Raw genomic sequence first — 24,355 nt, forward strand, 5'->3', positions numbered from 1 at the left:
ATTATAATACATGTTGGTTTTTTTTAGATTGAGTTAATGAAATTTCAAGTCATTTTACTCTTGAATTACTTCTTATATGTTTCTTTTTTGTTTTATTTTTCTCTGTATTTTCAGCTAACATTTACTTTGCCCTTCGTATTGGACCAGAACACTTCTTTTGTCTTAGGGAAGGAATGCCACTAATTGGTATACTTTTCATTTTACAGAAAGCTTGAAAATGTCAGATAGTGACTTAGAGAGTGGCTCAGACGGTAGATTGGATTCTCTTTCTCCTTCCTCGGGTTCTGAAGAGTTAGACGACTTCATGAGCACAGAAGACATTGAAGGTACTAGTTCAAACCCACCTACTAAGGGGAGAAAAAAATTGTTATTTGCATTAACAGTTGGATCAACAATATACTGTGATAAATATTTGCTTAAGAGTCCATGTTATGATCGTGAATATAGTGGATGGGCTTCATTGATGTCCATACTGAATGGAAATCCTCGTCGCTGTCACCAATCTTTTAGAATGCATAAAGAGGTATTTTTTGAATTATGCGGAATTTTAGTGGACAATTATGGCTTGAAACCTGCAAGAAGTGTGACTGTTGAAGAGCGATTGGCAACTTTCATGATGATAGTCGGTGTATGTGAAGGGAACAGACAAGTGCAAGAGTTTTTTCAACGATCTGGTTATACTATTAGTATGTCATTTTATAACGTTCTGAAATCTTGTACAAAGATGTCTCTCGATTGGATAAGGCCATTTTCTGATCACAACACAACTCATCCATATATTCAGGAAAATTTCAGATATTTCCCTCATTTTAAGGTAAATGATCATAACTTTTCTTGAATATATCATCTTTATCAAATGTTTTTTTTTCATGGTTCATATCTGCTTGCTTACACAAATTTTCAGGATTGTATTGGTGCAATTGACGGTATTCACATCAAAGCATCAATACCGTGCCACTTGCAAGTTCCATTTATTGGCAGAAAAGGTAGTCCAACTCAAAATGTAATGGTGGCATGTGATTTTGATATGTGTTTTACATTTGTGTTGCCTGGTTGGGAAGGAGTGCTCAGGACACTAGAGTTTTCTATTCCGCTATTAAAGATGCATCAAAGAACTTTCCAATGCCACCTAGGGGTAAATATTATCTAGTTGATGCAGGATATCCTAATATATTGGGATTTCTAGCTCCGTATAAAGGGCAAAAATATCACATTCCAGATTTTCAGCGTGCCTCTTCATACAACAATCATCGTGAGGTCTTCAATCACTTGCATTCATCTCTGCGTGGTACCATTGAACGTACTTTTGGTGTATGGAAGAAAAGGTTTCAAATCATGAGTAACATGCCAGTCAATATTTCTTGGTTAGACCAGGTTGCACTTGTGCCGGCTACAATGGCAATACACAATTTTATCAGAAATATGGATGCAAAGGATGAAGATTTTTTGGAGGCTGATTTAAGAAGAAATAATAGAAATGATGATATTGAACGAAATGGTGCAAACAACACAGTTTCTTATGGTCAATCATCAGATGAGACTATGGAAAAATTGAGGGATGATATATGTGCATCAATTACATTTGGAAGGATCGGTATCCCTTTTTTCAATATAATAAATTGAACAATCAAATTGGGTTTCCTCTAATTTTCATCTTCAGTTTTTTTTATTATTATAGATTGCATATATTTTTGTGAAGGACTTCTCCAGTTTTAGAAAAATTTCAAGAAAAAGTATGGAGATGATTTGTAATTTTTAATGATTGAAATATTTGTTTAATGTAAATCAAATTTGGTTTCTTCTAGTTTTGAAAATTCAGTTTTTTTTTAATTATAAAATGCCGTTTAACTAATTTAGGTTTTTTCAAAATTTTACATTGTTATTAACAATTATTTTTTTTCAAAAAATATTGCATTTCCTTGGATTTTTTTGTAGATATCTTGTATATTTGTATATTTGCATTTCCTTGGTTTTTTTTGTAGATATCTTGTATATTTATACAAATATTATAATTTTTTATATTTTTATTTTTATTAATATTATATATTTTGTAAAGCATTAATGTTATAAAAAATAAAATATTTTTGATACAAAAATAATGTAATAATAATATGTAAACATATTTTTTATGATATGAGAATCAAAAATTAAATTATTAATTAAAAAATGGTATGATTGTCATTTAAGTAAAAAATTAAGTTTAGAAGCAATTATTCATCAAACACCAAATTTAAGCTTGTAGCACCTTTAAACTTTTATTTTCAAACACTAAATGTTTTAGCTTCTCATCAACTTTTAAATAAGCTCTACAAGAAGCACTTTTAAATAAGCAAAAGCTCTCCAAAACACTCCCTAAGTGTGATATCTTAACGATATGAAAGTTGTCACGACTAAAGAACAATTTTTTCATTATACTTTCGTACTATAAATCTCGATGTGTCGACATAATATTATACTAGCAAAAAAGCACACACGTTAGTGTGTGAAAACTACATAAAATATAATAATTGAAAGAAAAATTTGAGTGAAAAAAAATAAAAAAAACATGAAATATTTTATGTTTTTACAATAGTGGTGATGAACGTGAGAAAGTGGTTGAGAAAGTGAAAAAATATTGGGAAGAAATATTTTTTTTTTTATCCTTCTTGTTTTGGTTTTTTTTTTTACATTTCAATTAGTATAATTAGGGGCATTTTAGGATGTTTACATTAAAATACCAAATACTATGAGTCCCTCTTCCTTTATTAAATAGTAAGAGATATGCATTCAACACGTGTTCAAGGAGAATCATTGATTATTGCGAAAAATGCTCTTGATCGAGTATTTAAAATGGTAAAATATTTTTATGAAAAATGATGGTATATTATGATATATATATATATATATATATATATATATATACATAATTTTTTGAAATTAAAATAATAATTATGTCCGAATATGTTAAAATTCACTTTGATAAATAAGAAGAAATTAAAAATGAGGTACGCGGAGAATTGGTTTTTTTTTTTCCTTTTTTTTTTCTTTAGTAATCGGTAGCTTAAAATATAATCCCCGAATGTCACATTTTACACAAGGGCCTATAAACATGGGACAAAAATCGACACAATCTGAACATGTTGTAGTCGATAAACCAACAAAAACTAAAACATGAGTGATTTGATTAGCCGAATGTCTACAACGTTGAACCACGAAAGAAGAAATTTGTCTAGTGAAGTGCTAAATGCGCGCAACAATAGGAGCTTCCATAGCATGCTGAGATGGTTTAGAGATGGACACCAAACCACCGCAGTTGAAGAGTCCGATTCCACCATTATAATCACATCCTTGAATAACAGAAGCATCCACATTTATCTCAACTGTCCCTAGAGGAGGAGTACTGTGTTGTTGTTGTTGTTGTTGTTGTTGTTGTTGTTGTTGTTGTTATTATTATTATTATTATTATTATTATTATTATTAAATACTTCAAAGTATTTGTTTACCACAGGCCAAGCTATTATGTAATTGTTTGTTCTTGTTTATAATTATAACTCGAATTGCTATTAGCTTGGAATTGTTGAGTTTGACTTGTTTCTGCACAGTTCAATAAATCCCTATACTTAAGGGTATTATTTGTTTGTTTTAATCTCACCACGTTTTTAAGAGTTGTAAACTTCTATTGCTTATTTCTTGTTCAGTTGGTTATGTAAAGCTATTTAAATAGCTGACAGTTTTCCCATTTGTTAAATAAGAGATTTTTTTCTCTCCATATTACTTTTTACTTTCTCAATTGTTAACATTTGGTACCAGAGCCTCGAGGGGCCTGATTACCATTGGAAGCAGCAGTCTTCACCAAAAACAATATGATGACAGAAGGTTCATTTGTGCAACCAGCAGTCCCTCGATTCGATGGGCATTACGATCATTGGGCAATGCTCATGGAAAATTTCCTGCGTTCAAAGGAATATTGGAGCTTAATAGAGAATGGTGTTTCTGCAGCAGCAAAAGGGGTTGTCCTTACAGACGCGCAGCGCAAGCACATTGACGATCAAAAGCTCAAGGATTTGAAGGCGAAAAACTATCTATTTCAAGCATTGGATCGTTCAGTCCTGGAAACGATTCTTCACATAGATACATCAAAGAACATATGGGACTCTATGAATAAAAAATATCAAGGAACAACTCGAGTCAAGCGTGCTCTGTTACAAACACTTCGAAAGGAATTTGAAATACTCCATATGAAGGAAGGAGAATCAGTGAACGAGTATTTTTCTCGGACTCTTACCATCGTAAATAATATGAAAGTGAATGGTGAGAATAAAGGAGATGTTGCTGTCATTGAAAAAATTTTGAGATCCATGACTCCCAAATTTGATTATGTTGTGTGTTCAATTGAGGAGTCTAGGGATATTGATGTCTTAACTATTGATGAATTAGAAAGCAGCTTACTAGTGCATGAACAACGTATGAGGCCTCAAGCTGGAGAAGAACAAGCTTTGAAGATCACTCACGGAGATCAATCTAGAGGCAGGGGTCGAGGCCGTGTAACTTTTAGAGGAAGAGGACGGGAACGAAGCAGACAAAGCTTCGAAAAAACCACAGTGGAATGTTACCAATGTCACAAGCTTGGACATTTTCAATGGGAGTGCCCAAACAAAAAGGAAGCACATTATGCAGAAACTCAAGAAGAGATGTTGTTAATGACATACATTGACATGAACCCAGCCAACAGTGAAGATTTGTGGTACTTTGACTTCGGATGCAACAATCATATGTGTGGTACAAGGGAATATTTTTTTGACTTGGATGAAAATTTTAGAGATTCAGTCAAGCTTGGCAACGACTCCAGTATGGCAGTATTAGGAAAGGGAAATATAAGGCTACAGGTACATGGAGTAGCACATATTATCACAGGAGTGTTCTATGTACCGGAGTTGAAAAACAATCTATTAAGCATTGGACAATTCAAGGAAAAGGGACTTACCATTTTGTTTCAACATGGTCGGTGTAAAGTGTTTCACCATGAGAAAGGTCTGCTTATGGATACAAAGATGGCTGAAAATCGCATGTTTGTGCTACATGCTATATCACAATCATCTAATTCTGTGTGTTTCAACACAACATCTGAGGATTTGGGGCAGCTTTGGCATTGCAGATACGGACACTTGAGTTCTATAGGACTGAAAACTCTCATACAAAAGAACATGGTACATGACTTACCTTCACTAAAGTTTCCTACACAAGGAAAGCAAAAACGAGACCCCTTTCCTAAGAAGAGCACGTGGAGAGCTTCACAAATTCTTCAGCTCGTTCATACTGATATTTGCGGACCAATGAAGCCCAATTCCAAAGGAAATAAAAGCTACCTGCTCACTTTTACAGATGACCTTAGTCCAAAAACATGGGTTTTCTTTTTGACATAAAAATCGGAAGCCTGCGATGCTTTCAAAAGATTTAAGGTTCATGTTGAAAAAGAGAAAGAAACATCCATTTGAGGCTTACGCACCGACCGAGGAGGAGAATTTACATCACAAAAATTCAATAAATTTTGTGATGTAAATGGTATATAGAGACACTTGACAGCCACATATACCCCGCAACAAAATGGTGTCGCGGAACGCAAAAACAGAACCATTATGAATATGGTACGAAGTATGCTATCAGAAAATAAAGTTCCTAAAACCTTCTGGCCTGAAGCAGTAAATTGGACGGTGCATGTCTTGAATCGAAGTCCAACACTAGCTGTCTGAAATAAAACTCCAGAAGAAGCTTGGAGTGGCATCAAACTCTCTGTTTCATATTTTAGAGTTTTTGGGTGTATCTCGCACGTTCATATACCGGATAGCAAAAGAACTAAGTTAGTTGATAAAAGCATGAGTTGTGTTCTGCTGGGAGTGAGTGAGGAATCCAAGGCTTACCGACTTTATGATCCTATTTCACAAAAGATCATAACAAGTCGGGACGTTGTGTTTGAGGAAGACAAAATATGGGATTGGGATAAGAATCATGAAGAAGAAATTGGGTGTATTTTGGAATGGGGTGATCAAGAGGAAGAAGCTTTTGGTGAATAAAGAAATGAATTTGTCATTGATACAGAAGCAGATGAGGAGAACCTTTCTTCATCTTCTTTGGTCGAAAGTACACCTAGTTTTAATGAAGGGAGGATTAGGATACCGCCAGTTTGGATGCAAGATTATGAGACAGGAGAAGGTCTTTCTGAAGAAGATGATGAAATTCAAATGGCTATATTTGCAGCTGCTGATCCCATTCACTTTGAAGATGCAGTAAAAAGTAAAAAATGGAGGAAAGCCATGGATGTGGAGATTGAGGCAATAAGAAGAAATGACACGTGGGAATTAGTGGACTTACCCAAAGGAGAGAAAAAGGTTGGAGTAAAGTGGGTCTACAAAACAAAATTAGATGAAAATGGATAGATCGATAAGTACAAAGCAAGGCTTGTAGTGAAGGGATATCTCAGCAGTATGGGGTAGATTATACAGAGGTTTTTGCACCTGTGGCACGTATGGAAACAGTTTGGTTGGTAGTGGCGCTTGCAGCTCAAAAAGGATGGGTTATCTATCAACTAGACGTAAAGTCTGCGTTCCTCTACGGTGAGATAAAAGAAAACGTTTTTGTGGAACAACCGTGTGGATATGTGCAAAAAGGTCAGGAACACAAGGTTTATAAATTGAACAGGGCACTATATGGGCTTAAGCAAGCACCTCGTGCTTGGTACAATTGTATAGAGGCCTATTTCTTGAAAGAAGGCTTTGAAAAGTGTTACTACGAGCATACTTTGTTCCTTAAGACAAGAAAAGAGGGAAGAGTTCTGATAATCAGTTTGTATGTCGATGATCTTCTCTTCACTGGAAATGATGAAATGATGATTTCAGAATTTAAAGATTCCATGAAGCATGAGTTCGATATGACTGATCTTGGCAAAATGAGGTATTTTCTTGGTCTTGAAGTATTGCAAAAATCAAGTGGTGTGTTTCTTAATCAGAAAAAATATGCTTCAGAGGTGCTGAAAAGGTTTGGAATGGACAGAAGCAATTCTGTTCAAAATCCTATTGTTCCAGGTTGTAAATTGATAAATGATGAAGGTGGAGTTAAGGTAGACAAAACTCATTTTAAACAAATAATGGGTAGTCTCATGTATCTAACTGCTACTCGACCAGATATGATGTATATAATTGGTCTTATAAGTAGGTATATGGGCCCCACTGAGCTTCATGAACAAATGGCAAAAAGGGTGCTGCGGTATTTGAAGGGAACACTGGATTTTGGAATCTTCTACAGAAAGGGAGGAAACGGTGAAATTATATCTTACACAAACAACGATTATGCGGGAGATTTGGAAGATAGAAAAAGCATCTCAGGTTATGTGTTTTTATTGAGTTCAGGGGCAGTATCTTGGATGTCAAAGAAGCAAACAGTTGTGAGCTTATCTACCACCGAGGCCGAGTTTATTGCTGCCGCTTCATGTGCTTGTCAAACCATATGGCTGAAAAGGGTACTGGAAAAATTGTGTATGAATCAAGGCAAAACAACAATTATTCATTGTGACAGTAGTTCTGCAATTAAACTCTCGAAAAATCCAATCATGCATGGTCGTAGTAAGCATATCGATGTGCGTTTTCATTTCCTTTGAGAACTCACCAAGACTGGTACCGTGGAGTTAGTTCATTGTAGCACAGAAGATCAATTAGCTGATATCATGACAAAGCCACTAAAGCTAGATGTTTTCTTGAAGCTGCGAGCAACCTTAGGAGTATGTTCTGAAAGTGAAGTAAACTGATGCAATATGCCTCGGTTTAAGGGAGGAAATGTTGAGTTTGACTTGTTTCTGCACAGTTCAATAAATCCCTCTACTTAAGGGTGTTATTTGTTTGTTTTAATCTCACCACGTTTTTAGGAGTTGTAAACTTCTATTGCTTATTTCTTGTTCAGTTGGTTATGTAAAGCTATTTAAATAGCTGACAGTTTTCCCATTTGTTAAATAAGAGATTTATTTCTCTCCATATTACTTTTTACTTTCTCAATTGTTAACAGGAATTGAGGCTCACTAATAATTTATCGACATGATAATATTTTGGATAGTAAGTAGGAGAGAAATAATATAATTATAATAAATAAAAACTCCTTATGTATCACGCAAAGAAGGATCTACTTTAAGTCAGTTCTAAGTTGTAGACCACCTCATATTTTTTATTATCTATTTAAATTTTTACTTAGTCCACTAAAAATCACTCTTTCCACACTTGAAGTCCAGCTCTTGCTCTTAATTATAGCGCACAACTTCATTTTTGGGAGAAACTGCGAATTTTTGGTTATGTAAATTTATCATTTTGCGATTTTGGTCTTTAATGTTATCAAATTTTATATTTAATCTTGCGTTTTATATTTTTGGCAATCATTTTCATTGGAAGTGTTGATGTGACATTATGCATATCGACATCACATCAGCATTACATTGTTTTCATGTTAGCACTGAGTCGACAATAGGACTATAAATAATGCAATATATATTGAGTAGACTAAAATTGAAATTTGACAACATAAAAGACCAAATTGTAAAAAGACAATCATGCATATAATATTAAAAAAATACAATTTTTTCATTTTTTGCGAGTAGTAAAATGCAATGATTTTTTTGTTTTATATATACTCGCAGTCTAGTACACATGTGCACAAAATATATATTTTTATAAATTTGAATTTATTTATATTTTTCTTCCATTATGGTAATGTGATAGTGGTACCTAAAAATTAGGACAATGGTATAGTAGAAAGAGAGGTAAGAACTTTTTGAATGATAAATTACTTTTTTGTGTCTTAATTATTGAATATGTTGAAAGTATAATAAGGGTAAATTTGAAAATCTATTAAAATGATCAAATCTAGTTTCTCTAATGTGATTATATTATTATATAAATATATATAGTAAACATATATATTATTTTTTATAGTTATTGATGTCATGGGATATATCTAGGATGGGATACCGAGCCAAAATACTGACTTTTCGAGATACTGTACCAAATTTTTTTCGAGATATAGACATTATTTTGGTATATCGAATTTTTTTTCGATATCTATACGACATCAATATGAAATTTTTTCATACCAAAATTTCAGAATTTTGATATCGGTATCGGTATGAATTTTTTTCATACCAATATTTTTGATACGGTATATCGAAAACCCACCCCTAGATATATCCTGAGATATCGTCTGATATCTCGAGATATATTTATTTTTTTCACATGAACTTGGACCGGGATTTGTGATAACAAGCAGGTTATTGGTGGTAAGTGATGTCTTGTAATTATTATTGGATATGGGCCTCGCAAATATTCATTATCTACACTCGGGCCGGGACTTATCGGAATTATCAGAGTATGGGCCACACATCTCATCAGATCACGGGCATTGTCCTCTCATGTGTGGGATAACACCAGCACACGTCTTCCACGATCTACATCACAGGGAAGTTTTTACGATATATACTGGTTCTTCCTGATTACACACACAACATGGAAAGGGAGTTTCTGCACTTTCTTCCCCATGATGTCTCTCACAATTTTCTTCTATCTTTTCTCCCATGTTTCTCTGTCTGACTTAGGCATCGGAGGGGTTACGCCGGGAGAAATCCTGGCGCCCCTAACCGGTTTATTCATAATTTTCAGGCAAGGACAGTCGGAGGATTCATAAAGATGACGAAGGAATTTTTGGGATGTCATCAGTTATATATAATTGATTACATTAAGTTCAAGCTCACCCCAACTATAATTTTTCAAATTTGTGAGACGGATCTACGACCTCATCATATTGATGAAAGATATTTTTATGCATAATATTATTTTTCACTGTAAAAATATCATTTTTTACTAGTTATATTATGAAAAATGGTGTAGTATGTGTTTATTTGAATGACCGCATTATTGTTTATGTCAAAAATATTATTTTTCACAACATGCATAAATCGGGTGGAACTGAATCCATGTGACGATTGCGCAATAGCTATTCATTATCATAAACTTATTAGCAAATAGAATTAATCTCTTTATCAAAATTTATCATAAAACTCAAAAACTAGAGAAATCTATATAATCTATATCTATATCTATATATATATATAAAACAAAAAAATCACATAAATAGAAATAAAACAACTTTTTCCGTCCAAAAGATATTTCTGAAAATAGTAAAGATATCATAAAATTAAAAAATAAAAATGATATTTTATTTAATTTGAAATTATAGATAGCGATAATATTGAATATTCAAAAAATAATATGATATTATAAATGATAAAATATTTGATCTAAAAATTTTAAAATATAGATAAAAATACGATTTAGTTTTAAAAAATTAAAATATATTTTATCGTGATAAAAAAAAATTAATCTTTGCTTTTAGTGTTGGTTGTTTTGTCCAATACAATGAAATTTGTACACCAAATTTTACAACACAAAATTTAATACAAGAATTTAATATATCAAAATATCATGATAAATTAAATATAAAATATCGCGATAAATAGCAAAATCTCATGATATTATTATTATAAATATCATTGTACATGATATTTGTTATACCTTTAGAATTTTTATATATAAAAACAGAAAACTCAACTACAAATAGTTAAGCTAAAATTTTGAAAATATAAATAAAAAATATGATTGAATTAAAAACAAAAATCAAAATAGTATTTTTACAAAATTTATTTTTTTGCTTTTTTATAAAAATACGATATAGTTTTTTAAAAATATTTTTCATTATGAAACAAAATTTAATTTTTTTTCTTAATAAGGTGTTTTGTTTCTTTTATATATATATATAAAGTGCAGCAGCTGCCGCAGGACCCACTCAACAAATATTCAAAAAAAATAATATTATTAGTGATATGCTATTTAATCCACAAATTTTCAATATACATAAAAATACGAATGTAAAAAATTTAAAATAATTTTTTTTATCAAATAAAATTTATCATTTAGTTTTAATAGGATGATTGATTTGTATCTATGCATATATAGTTATGCACAACAAATATTCAAGGATGTTATGAGCGATATATTATTTAATATAATAATTTTAGAATATAGATAAAAATATTATTGGAGTTAAACTTAATATATATATATATATATATATATATATATATAAGCAGAAAAGTGTGCTAAAAATAGAAACATGAGACTTTTATGTCCAAATTTTTTTTGGAAAATAGTAAACAATTATCATTAAATTTAAAAATACAATAATATGCGATCGAATTTATATTTTAAATAGATATAATATTGAATATTCAACAAAAGATAATATTATTTTATCTAAATTTTTTTAAATATATATGTAAAAGCTGAAAAGACGGCTAAAATAGAAACTATAGTATTTTTCAACCGAAATTATTTTCAAAAATAGTGAAAACATTATCATCAAATTTAAAAATTCAAATAAGATATGATTGAATTCAAAACTATAGATAAAGATAATATAGGATATTCAAGAAAATATAATATTATGATTTGAGCGATATATTTTTTGATCTAAAAATTTTTAAAATATAGATAAATATACGATTTAATTTTTAAATTGTTTTTCATTATCATACTTATAATTTTTTTATTTAACTTTATATATTAATTTTTGTTAATATAAAGAACATTTTATACTAATTGTACAGAGTTTAATGGAACTCATCTTATCAAAATATTATGTATCTATATTTTATTATTTTTATTTTTATAATTTATTTTTTCTATTTTTCTATTTCAACTTTAAAAATTTTAAAATTTATTTTAAAATTTTAAAAATATATATTTTGTTTTTGTATAGAATACAAATATTGCATGCATCAAATTTATAATTATTGGATAAATAAATACTTGAGAAAATAACAAAATTTTAAATATACAAAAATAATACGAATAAGTAAAATATTAAAATAATATATTTCTAAAAAAAATAGGGGTGAAACAACTTTTTTTTATATAAAAGTATTTTAGAATATGTCAAATAGCTTATTTCAATCGTTTAAAACTGTTTTCTAATAGTTTTCTAAATAAATTTACAAAACTTATAAACACTGTCAAAACATTCCTCCAAACACAATGAATTTAAATTGATTCCAATACTCCAAGGATTTGAAATCCATTGTGATAACCTCAATTGTAGTGTAATAAATATCAAGATAATTTTATTTTATTTTTAAAAATTATCTAAAGAATGAAGATACATTTATATCCGTAGATTTTAAATCATTTAATCCAATTCAATCATAATTTATTTGTATTTTAATTATTTATTCAAACACTCATATTTATTAATTTTGTCAATAATTACATAAAAATAACACTCTCTCTGTGATGCACAAATGGAAGACTAGTTTTAGATTTTAATAAAATCCCTAAATCTTTTTTATAAAAAAGATATGTATTATTTATAGTGATGTAATGTTTAATTGTTAGAACTTAGAATGATTGTTTTTTGATGGAATTGTCCGAATTTCCTATCTATGTATCTTATGTCAATGCTACACACAAAGAAACTTAGACCAACGTAATAAAGGAGTGCTGTCGAAGTTATAGAGCCTTGAAATTTAGACTTGGTTTGGTGGGGTGCGCCGGGCCCATGCAATAGTGCAACGCAAGGACGACGCTCGAAGGCCCAGATAGCAAGCTACCTTAATGAGTCTTCCCCCTAAAAAAATAAATTTAATATCGTGTGGGCCATTGGCCCACGTATCAGATATTAAACTGATAAGAACAGATACTACACTTGATCTTAGCCAAAAGGCCGAGAAAGGTATGAGTCTTCAAAATGTTGAGCCCATTGTTTTATATCGCTTCAGTCCCTCAAACTTTATATAAGCACACAATGTGGGATCCAAATAATACGACAAGAGATTTTTAAAAATGGCCTTGTGTAAAGAATATAATCAAGTTTAGCCTTAAAAAGTTAGTTTAGCTTTGATTAAAAAAAAAAGTTAGTTTAGCAATAGCAAGCCACCGTTTTTGTTATTTCTTCCTTAAGGATGACAATTTTTCCCGCAGGTTCAGGTATCTGCGGGGAAAATTCGAAATGGGGCGGGTTCGGGAAAGAATTTTCGGGTATGAGTTCAAGTTCGGGGATTTTCGAAAAGCCCCGCAACATATTGGGACGGGTATGTGGATGCTCTCCACATTAGGGGTGGTTCGGTACGGTATACCGCATACCGTACCGGAAATTTCGATACCAAAATTTCCGATACCGATATCGATACCGTACCGAAAATTTCGATATACCGACATGTTGGTATACCGAAATTTCGTTATGGCATAAACTCATATCGATATCGTACCGAATACCGAAATTTGGTACGGTATCGGTATGATATCATGTATATCGATTTTTTAGACTGTTTTTTTATAAAAAAATATCGGTATACACGGTATTGGTACCATGTATACCGATTTTTTTCCGGTATACCGAAATACCAAAAATTTGAAAATCTTATACCGATACTGTTACGCCTTAAACGCATAAAAATCTCGTGTTATGAGATTAATGTTTTAATGCATTAACAAGTCTCATAATATTATGTTTTGATGATTACAAAACTCGGTTAATTGTTACTAACCATTTAAAGTGAGATTTTGCAGATTAGATTTATTGACAAATAAATTATTGGAAGTTATTTTGAAGCTATCAATGTATTTATGAAGTCTCATATTTCTCATATAATGGACACAATGTTATGTGAATGCCATGAAACATTGTTATGAGGATATAAAGAAAAGGACAAGAAGAAGCCAAAGTATGGAGCAGCAACTTTCAAAAATTACTGAGAATTTTATATGCACTGAAATCCAATCTTCACCAGTCATCATTTATATGAGGAAGTGTTAAACCTTCTGTCCAAATTTGAGAGAAATCCAACGGCTATATTGAGAGATATGATTTTTTCAAATATGCTGCACAGTACTTACTCCTGCAAGGAACGAAAACATGAAGATTCAATTCAGAAAATAACTGGGAATGATTGAGACATCCAAATCAAATCTCCACCAATCAAAGTCAATTTTAGGATGTTTTACAACTTCTGTCCAAATTTCAGATCAACCCAACAGATGGATTGAGAGATATTAATTTTTAAAAAGTGTCGCGCAGAACAAGAAGCGAAAACATGATGAAGCGAATTCCGAAAATTACTGGAAATTTTTGACTCGTTCAAATATAATCTTCACCGTTCAGAATAAAAATCAAGATGTTTTAAAGTTTCAGGAAAAATTTCAGATCAATCCAACAGTTAGATTGTAAGATATGATTTTTCCACAAAATCCGCTCAGTGTTGGGTGAAAGCAGGCAGCGGCGCCGAACACTTTTTATCTACTCCTTGACTTCCCAACACACGCTTCATGAACTCAAATCAGATTCAAATCCTTGCCAACTATAAATAGAGGATTTTCAAAGTCATTTGGAGACAGCCCAACTCATCTTTTCTCTCATTTGCAAGCGATCTTCTCTCTATCAAAGTGTTTGTGTGATATATTCAAATATTTGAGAGTGTTTGTAAAAATAGTTTGTGAGTTGGTTGTGTTATTGTTATAAACACTTGAGTGTGAAGCCAAGTGTGTTGTGCTATCGTAGTAAACACTTGAGTGTGAAGCCAAGTGTGTTGCGTGATTGTTGAGGCTATCCTTGGAGCCCTTAAGGCCAAGTGTTCGAGTTGTATCATCGCGGTGATCGTGTTGAATTGTACGAATATCCTTGGAACCATCAAGGCCAAGACGTTGAAGTGCTAGTGGATCCTTGGTTAATCGATCTTAACCAAGAAGGGGAGACGTAGACGATTTATCGTCGAACTTCCATAAACATATCCTATCTCATTTATTTCTTTATTTACTTTACGCATTTATTTATTTTACGCATTTATTTACTGCATTTATTTTTGATTGCTTTAAGTCTTCCGCTTGCGTATTTGCATAATCGCTTTAAATTGCTAAAGTTGTCAATAGAACATAAATCTCACCTCATTAGGTTCTAACAGATACCGATACCGAAAATTTCGGTAGGGTAACATACCGTACCGAAATTTAAGGTATACCGAAATTTTCGATATTTTCGGGTTTTTTTCGGTACGGTAAAGGCGGTATGACGGCATTTCGGTATTTTTTGTCAGCCCTACTCCCCATCCTCAAACTCGCCCCGATAATAATAATAATAATAATAATAATAATAATAATAATAATAATAATAATAATAATAATAATAATAATAATAATAATAATAATGTAGTATATAAATATTTTAATTGTCAATTTTATTAAATCTAATATATTATAAAAATAAAAATTAAAAGTATTATTATTCTTTGGTTTATATATATTTTTATGCATTATATATAATATATCCGTTTATGATAACGTACTTTATTGTAACATAAAAATATTATTTGAATCTAATTCATGTTACATACATAGTATTTTATTTAAAATAATTTTGATTGATAGCAATTATTGTTATTTAAAATATTTTGATTAATTTTAAAGGGTTATATTATAATAATAAAAAATTTACCAAAATATTTTATGTATTTTATCATAAAATTTAATAATAATTTTTATATTCTTATATAATAAAATTTACTAATATTATATATATATATATATGGATATTATAATAAAATTTAATATATATATATATATATATATTCGGGTATGGGGACGGGGATGAGGAGTTGGTCCCCGCGGGGATGGGGATGGGGAATCCCCGATAAAAATTATGGGGATCGGTACGGGTATGGAGAGGGGGTTCGAATTTGGAGACGAAGATGGGGAAGGCATCCCGTCCCCGTCTCGCCTCATTGTCATCCATATTCTTCCTTTTTTGTTTGGAAGCATGAAATTTTTCCGTTTTAATTAGTAAATCTTATAATAGACAATTTGAATCATTCTTAGACAGAGTTTCTATGAAGCACTTTTCAATTTTTCATTAACAAAATTTTGAAATTTTGTGAAATTTTGTTAACGAGAAGATGAAAAGTACTTCCTAAAAGTTCTCTCAAATACTACTTTAATAAATTTACAAGTTTTTGTAAAAAAACATTTTCATCTTCTGAAAAAATGGATTCATGTGGATATTCCAATATGTTGCTACTACTTTTTTTTAATAAAAAATACACTAATTTTTTTGACGATGAAAAACTGCAATAATTGATTTTAAATCAATTCGATTTATTTGGTATTCAGGAAAATTCCATTGACTTCGGTTCCGTTAAAACAATTAGTTCAATTGGCTTTTATATGTACCGAAGTCCATTGCCATTTGCCCATCTCAGTCTTGTATAAGGATTACATAATTTTAGTTTTAAATATAAGAACTGATAATCATAATTCAAGAGATCGAGGGGGGGAAAAAGGAGGTAAATTGTGCAAACACGTTTTTTGTGAAATGGAAAATAATAATAATAATAATATCCTGAAAAAGAATAGACGCTTAAATGTTTTTTTTAAAAAAAATAAAAATTTACTCATAAACCCTACAAAAAGACAAAAACTCTCGTGGTATTTTGATTTTATTTAATTGATAATTTTATAGTGTATATAATTTTGCAAAAACTCTTGCAATTTAATTGTAAAAACATTTGTGTATGAATTAACAATTTCAATGCATTCAAACATATAAAATGAAAAATCACATTTTCAAAAGTATTAGTTAGATACATGTACATTTTTTTTTTTAAGTTCAGGTTAATTTAGCTTATTTTTCGAAAAAAAACACAAGGGTTAATAATAAGCACCTATTTGTTTTCTAGTATTAGCTATTTTGAGATTTCGTAAAATATCGGCTATTTTGAGATTTTTTTTATTTTAACCAAAAATATGATAAGTTTCTATTGTATTTAGGGATGTAAATGAGACGAACAGTTCGCGAACTGTTCGGGTCTCGACTCGTTAAAAGCTCGTTCGAGCTCGTTTAATGAAGTTCGTTAAGGCAAACGAACCAAACTCGAGCTTTACAATATTCGGCTCGTTAGCTCGTGAGCATGCTCGTTAACAAGCTCGTAAATATTTAATTTATAAATTTAATAAAAAATATTAAAAAATCTATAAAAATTAATTTATTAAAATAAAATTAAAAATTTTGATAATAATATTATATTTTTTTCAAATATATAATTTAAGTTTTTAATTAATTTAATAAGTATTTAAATTTATAATTTAAATATATTAAACTCGTTTAGGCTGATAAAAACTCAAAAAAACTCTTGATCCATGTATATTCATTAAATAAGTTCAAGTTTGACTCGTTTATAAATAAACCAAGCTTAAACATTCAAAAACTCAACTCATTTATATCCCCATTTGTATTGTTTCCAATAATTTATTTAATAAAGTGGAATACCGCAAATGTTTTATGAGTAACATTATACTCGGGCCATTCAATTTAAACTTGAATTGGTGGGGTGCGCCATGCCCAAGCAATAGTGCAACGCATGGGCGACACTCGAAGGACCAGATAGCAAGCTACCTTGATGGGCCTTCCCCCTAAAAAAATAAATTTAATATCGTGTGGGCCATTGGCCCACGTATCAGATATTAAACTGATAAGAACAGATACTACACTTGATCTTAGCCAAAAGGCCGAGAAAGGTATGAGTTACAAGAAGAGTGAGGCCACCATTTTATATCTTACCGATCCCTCAAAACTTATATAAATATTCAGTGTGGGATAATTATATGATTGAGTTTCCGGACCAACTTGGCGCATTACTTTCCAGTGGAGACATAAGAAAGGTTTCGCTTCATCTCTAAGCTATTAAATTATAAATTTCTTCCAAAATTTGAAATGATACACAACCATGGATTTCAAGTCACTCAACAATGTTATACTATACGGTACTGCTTGGTGTATTGGATTAGGTCCAATATAAATTAATAATCCAGTAATATCTTTTGTTTGGTTCATATACAATAAAATCAGGTCCATACCATAAGTCCGTTATAATTATTTATAATCTATGTACAATACATCATTCGTTCTCAGCGTGATAATTTTAAAACAACCGCAGCCCAATGAAAATTTACATCGTTGCCCTGATATTTTCCGCACAGAAGGGAGAATGAAATCTTCTTCAATTCGGAAGCAATCGAATTGTGAGGTGAAGTGTAATTTTTGCTTTCTCCATCCGAAAGATAGATAAATCTTTTTATTTTTCTTTAAATTTTTTAATTTTTAAAACAAATTTTCTTAGATAGAAGTGAATCGTTATAAGAACTGTGAATTTTCTTTCAAATATGTTAATGTTACATAGATTTATTCAATTTCTTATATCTTTGCAGTTTGTTTGAGGAAGTGGAACGACGTACATACAAATTGTATTTGGACCAAAACTTATAATTTAAATAATAATTCAAAAAGTAATTAATTTTGATTATTTTTTAAGAAATAAAACATATAATTATTGAATGCAAACTTATTTTATTCTCTACTTTATTTTTAAAAAAATTATTTAATCATTTTTTCTTTCATTAAACCAACCTGCATCAATATAATTTACGTGCGTCTAGCTAGATATTTAAAATGACAATTTTAGCTTTTAAAAAATGACAATTTTAGTTACCAACAAATTTGAACATTAACTTTGTTTAGATATTATTAAAAAGCAGTTGTAATTAAGCATATATCGTAAGAGTAATTTGGATATTATATTACAATACACAAATTTAATCCATGTTTTTAAAATCATACCAAACACCATACATATTATCATAGTATCTTATTGATCCCTATATTTCATCTGTTTATCACTCATATTATACATTCTTCTTCATCTCATAACGTATACCAAGCGGTACCTAAACATATAAAATATATATAGCGTATAACTTACAAGTCTTATTTCGGTCAACAAACATATATAGTTTATGCAAGATACAAATAAATATATATATACATATATAATACTAGACCATCCAATACAAATATGAAATACCCCTTTAATTGAAAAACAAGAAACGATCCAAATGAAGCAAAATGGGATACAAATAAATTAAAAACCCAAGATTTTATATATATAGTTGTCAAGTATAGGCATGAGGGTGTGCCATGAGATAAGCTTCAACAACCTCATACATGCCAATGGCTCTATCTTTCCCATGCTCGATGTGCTCTTCCTTGATCTCCACATTCTCTTTCGCAAAGTATTCGCTTGTTATCTTGCACACACATCCGTCGAACCCATACGCCTCGAACTTGACATCGTAAATTATTTGATCTAGCTTGTCCATCAATGCATCTCCTTCTATAAAAGTGTATTTACACCGGAAGTTCTCTTCATCGATTTCGTCGATCCTATGCTTCACATATCTAAATGGGCTAGCTACCAGAATCATGTATAGAAACCGAAAAAAAAAATTAAAATCGAATAAACTTTAAGATTAATTGACTCACGTGACCAGCTAGCTAACGTATATATAGTTGTTCAATTCATATATATATATGATCCCTAACCTTCGGTGAAGTTCAATTGTTTGATCGTCCCGGGCTCGCCGTTTCCTTGAAGAAATTCGATGCTCTTGATGGAGGAGAACATGAGTTTCGGGGCGAGGTTGTGGGAATCCAAGATCAAGGCCTTGAACATCCTACTCGGGGTGACCTTTGTCTTGAAGGATTGGGACACTTTGATGACACCCATAGTTTTTTCTTTTTCTCTAAAATCAAAATGAAACAAGATATTGATTGTTAGCAGAATTGGAGAGCTTTAATTAGTTTGAGAGAGAAGAGAGATGGGTTCTTGAAGTTTGGTGATTTTGAGGGAAAAAAAAAGACTTGGTGGGATAGGAATGAAGTGTATGCAACACAAAAGTCTTCAAGTCCCCACTTGAAAAGTAATATTTCTTCTACTGTTTTTGACTAGTTCAAAATTTGTTTGGGTCCATTACGCTATCTTTCTGTCATACTAACTTCAAAATAGTATAATTTTTGCATGAAATTCAAAATACATCTCTAACTCATTAACTCTAAATTTTACACTAAAAAAAATATTCTCGAAATATTTTTTATTATTTTATTCACAGCAACTAATTTATTTCACAAAATATTTTTAAACACCATAATTAAAATATCAATAATACCTAAAATAATTTCTATATAGATATTAATTAGAAATATTGATGAATTAAAATTTTAAATTAAATCTATTTTAGGAGATATTTTTTTTTTTTGAAATTCTAAAATTTAATTTCGTTATTTAAATACTTAAAATTCTTAATTAATTGAATATAAATAATTAACTATTAAAAACATTAAAATCACACGTAAAAATAATCTGAATAAATCAAAATGTAAATTAATTTAGTTGATTATTGAATAAATTAAAATTTTAAAATAAATAATTAAAAATTTATATAATAATATAATTAAATTATTAATAAAGAATCTTAATATTTATTATAATAAAAAAATAAAAACAAAAAACAAAAAAAAGGGGAAGAAATAGCGTAGCTACAATGTAACACCAAATTTGATGCAACAATGTAGCAATACACCAACCCAGCACCAAAATTAGCGCTGAGTTGAAGGTTCAATTCAAACACCAATTTGGCATGGTGCGTGATTGGAGAAGCCCTTAATAAGCCTACCCACATGATATTCTCTACTTCAACGTTTGATTAAAAATTGCATCATTGGGAAATTGTTGATTTTGCTTGATAATACATTAGTCTTCATTTCCTTGCATGTCCCCAATAAATAGATTGATGTGGAAAATGAAGCACACAAGTATTTGATGTCAATCGTAAACTGTAGAAGACCGCAGTTGCTTATTTGGTTTGAAATTACATCAAAAATTAATTAAATGCTAAAACTGATCGTCAATGATTCTTGCCTTCTAATTGAAAAACATGGTTGGATTCACACTTTTATACAGTTCTCTATAATATTATGACATTATTGATTTGTCTGTCCAATTCATTGTTACAAGTTATCTTTGAAATTACAAAATTATCTCAGTAATTGAAAGATCTTTTCATTCGAATAGTTTTGTAATTTCAAAGTAACGTATGATCGTATGTGTAATTTTCATTGTACATATAACATTTTTCTACGTAAAAACTATAAATCAATTAAGGACGATGGGAGATACCTAGTAACGTAACAATAATTTTCGATCAGAGTGGTCGAATTCAATAGATTTAAAAATTTGTACAATAAATATCATATATTAACTTTATATGTTTTTTTACAATAAAACTCTCCTAAATTTCATGCTTTGAAAATAATGAATAATATTTCATTATCAACTGTATCAAACACATAATGTACCAAAAAATTATTTGATCATATTTCAACTGATTACGAAGTGATGTTTTAATAATTTTCAATACTAAAAAATGCTCTCTACAATTGCAGTTACAATGGATATATTACAATGCCAATTTTCAAGTAAATATATCAAATGAAATAATTTATGTTTTTTCTATTAAACGATCTTTTTAACAATCTCGCTATTAATTTTTGCGAAATCAGAAAATTGATTGATACTTCATATCTCAAATAAATGTATGATGCATGTTGGTGCTCAAGATGCGTTAACTTTATTAAAAAGAAATCAGATGATAAAACTGAGCAAACTGAAATAATTTTTCTTATCATAAGTAAAAAAAAATGAATTTGATGGATCAAAACATACTATACATGACAAAAAATTTGTGTTCATCTAGTTAAAAGGATATATGTTTAAATCTCTGAAAATCTGTCATTTCATAAAATCTTTCAAAACGATATTAGTTAAGATGATATTTTTTCAGTGATAGTCAAGATGAATGTGACTCTTTTGTTATTGAGAAGGAGGTTGTGACCGCTTAATTCGGTATTAAAAATAATTACTGTCAAGCGTACCAGGTCAAGTTATAATAAGTGGACAATGAGTCCAAGTATCGATCCCACAGAGACTGTAGTCAATTATCAAGAATTAATTATATAGCTTAATCTAGACAAAAGTAATAAAGAAGATTTAGATTGAATAAAAATAAGAATTAAAAATAAGATCTGCTTAAGAAATAAGAATTAAAATATCTGAAAATAAATTTAATTAAATTGAGACAACCAAGACACACGCAAGTACCAAAAAAATTATGCAAATAAGTGAAAAATCTAGGATCCAGATTTAATCTTAAATCACGGTTGTTGGGATCGGTTCAGAGGGTAGAGGGGGGGGGGGGGTGAATACACTCTGAAACTTTTCTTCTTCTACTTTTGAAATGATCAAGTGAGGTTTAGTTCACTTAATCTGTTTTCTCAACTTCTAAAACGATTTGAACAACTTAAATAGTGCGGAAATAGTTCAGAGGTTTTAGTGATGCAAAGTTTATAATGCAATGTATGAGCAGAAAGTAAGATAAATAGCAGTAAAGACTAAGGCACGATTTATGGAAGTTCGAAGGCTTAATCCTTCTACGTCTCCCCTTCTTCCACTTAGGAAGGAATTCACTAGAAGACTTTGGTTATTACAACGTCTTGTAATACACCCACTTCAGACTTAGGACTTATCCAATGCCTAATCCGAAACTCCTAGATTTACACAGATAAGATTCTCAGTTCTTATCAGACTGGTGGAAGCTTTCAGAGTAGCTTCAATTCTCTTCAACAATGTGTATAGTTGAGTTGAGCTTCTCAAACTGCAGAGCGGTCGAGAGGCTTGAAAACCCTAGGATGATCCTTGACGATCAGATATGTGAACTGTAGGCGAGGGTTTATTTGAGCAGCAGATGAGTGATCTTGTAAGTGTGCTCAAGTATATCAGATGAGGACTTCTGATATTATTCAAGTGATTGAGTTGATTGAGATTTTTCTGAAATGCTTGTCTCTTTTTTTTTTTTTTTTTGTTGTAGACGTTGTTATCACTTCTTGAGCAATCTTCCCTTTATATAGGTCAATCATCAACGTCTTTATTTTGAACGTTCTGATGCTGCATTGAATGCACATTTAATGCTCATAAATGCATTGATGATTCTGCATGAAGATCGTACACTGCAGACAACTTCCAGGGTCCAAAACTGGAATAAACGGTCGAATGCTTTATCTGTAGTCATTCTGTGTTTTTTGCCATTTTGGTGCAACCTGTTGTCTCGATTGCAGGAGTCAACATATCTTCTGACACGCCGGTTCTGCTTTTAATAAAAGATCTTGCAAAGAACATCTTGTCACAGGTACTTGTCTTGAGATATCCTGATAGGCAGTTGGCATTCTACCTGTAGAGATATTTGTCCTCTGCTGGTTTGAATAACCAGTCGATAAGCTTGTGACTTCAACCGGTCGAGAGACAAAGGCGGTTGACAAGCTTCCGGTAGATAGATTTATCTTCTGCTGGTTTTGATAGTCAGTCGATAGGCTTGTGACTTCAGCCGGTCGAGAGACAAAGGCGGTTGACAAGCTTCCGGTAGATAGATTTATCTTCTGCTGGTTTTGATAGTCAGTCGATAGGCTTGTGACTTCAGCCGGTCGAGAGACAAAGGCGGTTGACAAGCTTCCGGTAGATAGATTTATCTTCTGCTGGTTTTGATAGCCAGTTGATAGGCTTGTGACTTCAGCCGGTCGAGAGCAAAGGCGGTGGACAGGCTTCCGGTAGAAGTTGTAGTAGATTCCTGAAATACAATGGTTGGCAGCACATTCCTATACAATGAGTTGTTGTTTGTTATCACCAAAATATCGGATTCAACAATTTCCCCCTTTTTGGTGATGACAAAACTTAAGTGCTCCAAGAACAATATGAAATCATTAAAATGAACTTCATTGAGAGAATGAATTTCATTAAGTACAATAAGCATTTTTATTACACCTACAAAAAAAATACAGCTGCGATAAGTAAAAAAGAGATAAGTTGTTCATCTTTTGAACCAACTGGCTCCTCCTGACCTATCGCCTTCTCTTCTTCTTCTGTCGGCCTCTTCTTTTCTTCTGGACTCTTCTTCACGTCTTCTTGCCTCTGCTGCTCTACGTTGCTCTTCTTCCCCCTTTTTGGCATCACCTTGGTTGAGTCGAAGGATGACCTCAGTGAGTTGAGTGCCAAGGCAGGCTTGCATAGTGTCCATTTTTGCATCGATTTGAGCAAGTAGAGTGGCTTGCATAGTGTCCATCCGATCATTCAATTGCTTATGAAGGCGGTTTTCGGATCGGATAACTTGTTCAGAGACGGTAGAGAGCGTGTTGATTTGAGTGCGATGATGATTAGTGATCTCTGTGGACAGACGAGCAAGGTCTCGAGACACGGTCTCGAAATGCCGAATCATCGTCTGGCGTGAATTATCGACCGATAAGGATGAGTTTGTTATGTCTTGAGAGAAGGACCTAACCGTTTGCATGAGCTCATGAAGCCGATTTATCA

General features: G+C 31.2%; 3 protein-coding genes and 2 non-coding genes across 5 annotated transcripts; 2 read left to right on the forward strand and 3 right to left on the reverse strand.

The window, feature by feature from the left end:
• Positions 1-217: 217 nt before the first annotated feature.
• Positions 218-1,623, forward strand: LOC140874419 (uncharacterized). The gene is made up of 3 exons (XM_073277705.1): positions 218-814; positions 905-986; positions 1,103-1,623. The coding sequence occupies exons 1-3, from the start codon at positions 218-220 to the stop codon at positions 1,621-1,623; spliced, it is 1,200 nt and encodes a 399-aa protein (XP_073133806.1).
• Positions 1,624-7,120: 5,497 nt separating this feature from the next.
• On the forward strand, positions 7,121-8,048 carry LOC140874420 (secreted RxLR effector protein 161-like). The gene is made up of 2 exons (XM_073277706.1): positions 7,121-7,520; positions 8,032-8,048. The coding sequence occupies exons 1-2, from the start codon at positions 7,121-7,123 to the stop codon at positions 8,046-8,048; spliced, it is 417 nt and encodes a 138-aa protein (XP_073133807.1).
• A 4,552-nt stretch (positions 8,049-12,600) lies between these two features.
• On the reverse strand, positions 12,601-12,796 carry LOC140876710 (U2 spliceosomal RNA). The gene has a single exon (XR_012148948.1). It is a non-coding gene; the product is annotated as a U2 spliceosomal RNA (small nuclear RNA).
• A 4,633-nt stretch (positions 12,797-17,429) lies between these two features.
• Positions 17,430-17,625, reverse strand: LOC140876711 (U2 spliceosomal RNA). Its single transcript, XR_012148949.1, has one exon. It is a non-coding gene; the product is annotated as a U2 spliceosomal RNA (small nuclear RNA).
• Positions 17,626-18,904: 1,279 nt separating this feature from the next.
• On the reverse strand, positions 18,905-19,808 carry LOC140875914 (major allergen Mal d 1-like). The gene is made up of 2 exons (XM_073279747.1): positions 19,483-19,808; positions 18,905-19,351 (listed from the first exon to the last, which is right to left on the reverse strand). The coding sequence occupies exons 1-2, from the start codon at positions 19,664-19,666 to the stop codon at positions 19,053-19,055; spliced, it is 483 nt and encodes a 160-aa protein (XP_073135848.1). The 5' UTR covers positions 19,667-19,808; the 3' UTR covers positions 18,905-19,052.
• Positions 19,809-24,355: the final 4,547 nt, after the last annotated feature.

The sequence above is a fragment of the Henckelia pumila genome, chromosome 1, assembly GCF_033568475.1.
Source record: "Henckelia pumila isolate YLH828 chromosome 1, ASM3356847v2, whole genome shotgun sequence".
Lineage (NCBI taxonomy): Eukaryota > Viridiplantae > Streptophyta > Magnoliopsida > Lamiales > Gesneriaceae > Henckelia > Henckelia pumila.

What these genes read in the sequence shown, in the direction of transcription:
- LOC140874420 (XM_073277706.1), top strand. Translation starts at nt 7,121, where the DNA reads ATGGGTAGTCTCATGTATCTAACTGCTACTCGACCAGATATGATGTAT.
- LOC140875914 (XM_073279747.1), bottom strand. Translation starts at nt 19,666, where the DNA reads ATGGGTGTCATCAAAGTGTCCCAATCCTTCAAGACAAAGGTCACCCCG. An exon ending in ACAATTGAACTTCACCGAAG is followed by an intron (nt 19,352 to 19,482) that starts GTTAGGGATCAT and finishes TGATTCTGGTAG; the next exon opens with CTAGCCCATTTAGATATGTG.
- LOC140874419 (XM_073277705.1), top strand. Translation starts at nt 218, where the DNA reads ATGTCAGATAGTGACTTAGAGAGTGGCTCAGACGGTAGATTGGATTCT. An exon ending in GATATTTCCCTCATTTTAAG is followed by an intron (nt 815 to 904) that starts GTAAATGATCAT and finishes ACAAATTTTCAG; the next exon opens with GATTGTATTGGTGCAATTGA. An exon ending in TCCATTTATTGGCAGAAAAG is followed by an intron (nt 987 to 1,102) that starts GTAGTCCAACTC and finishes CCGCTATTAAAG; the next exon opens with ATGCATCAAAGAACTTTCCA.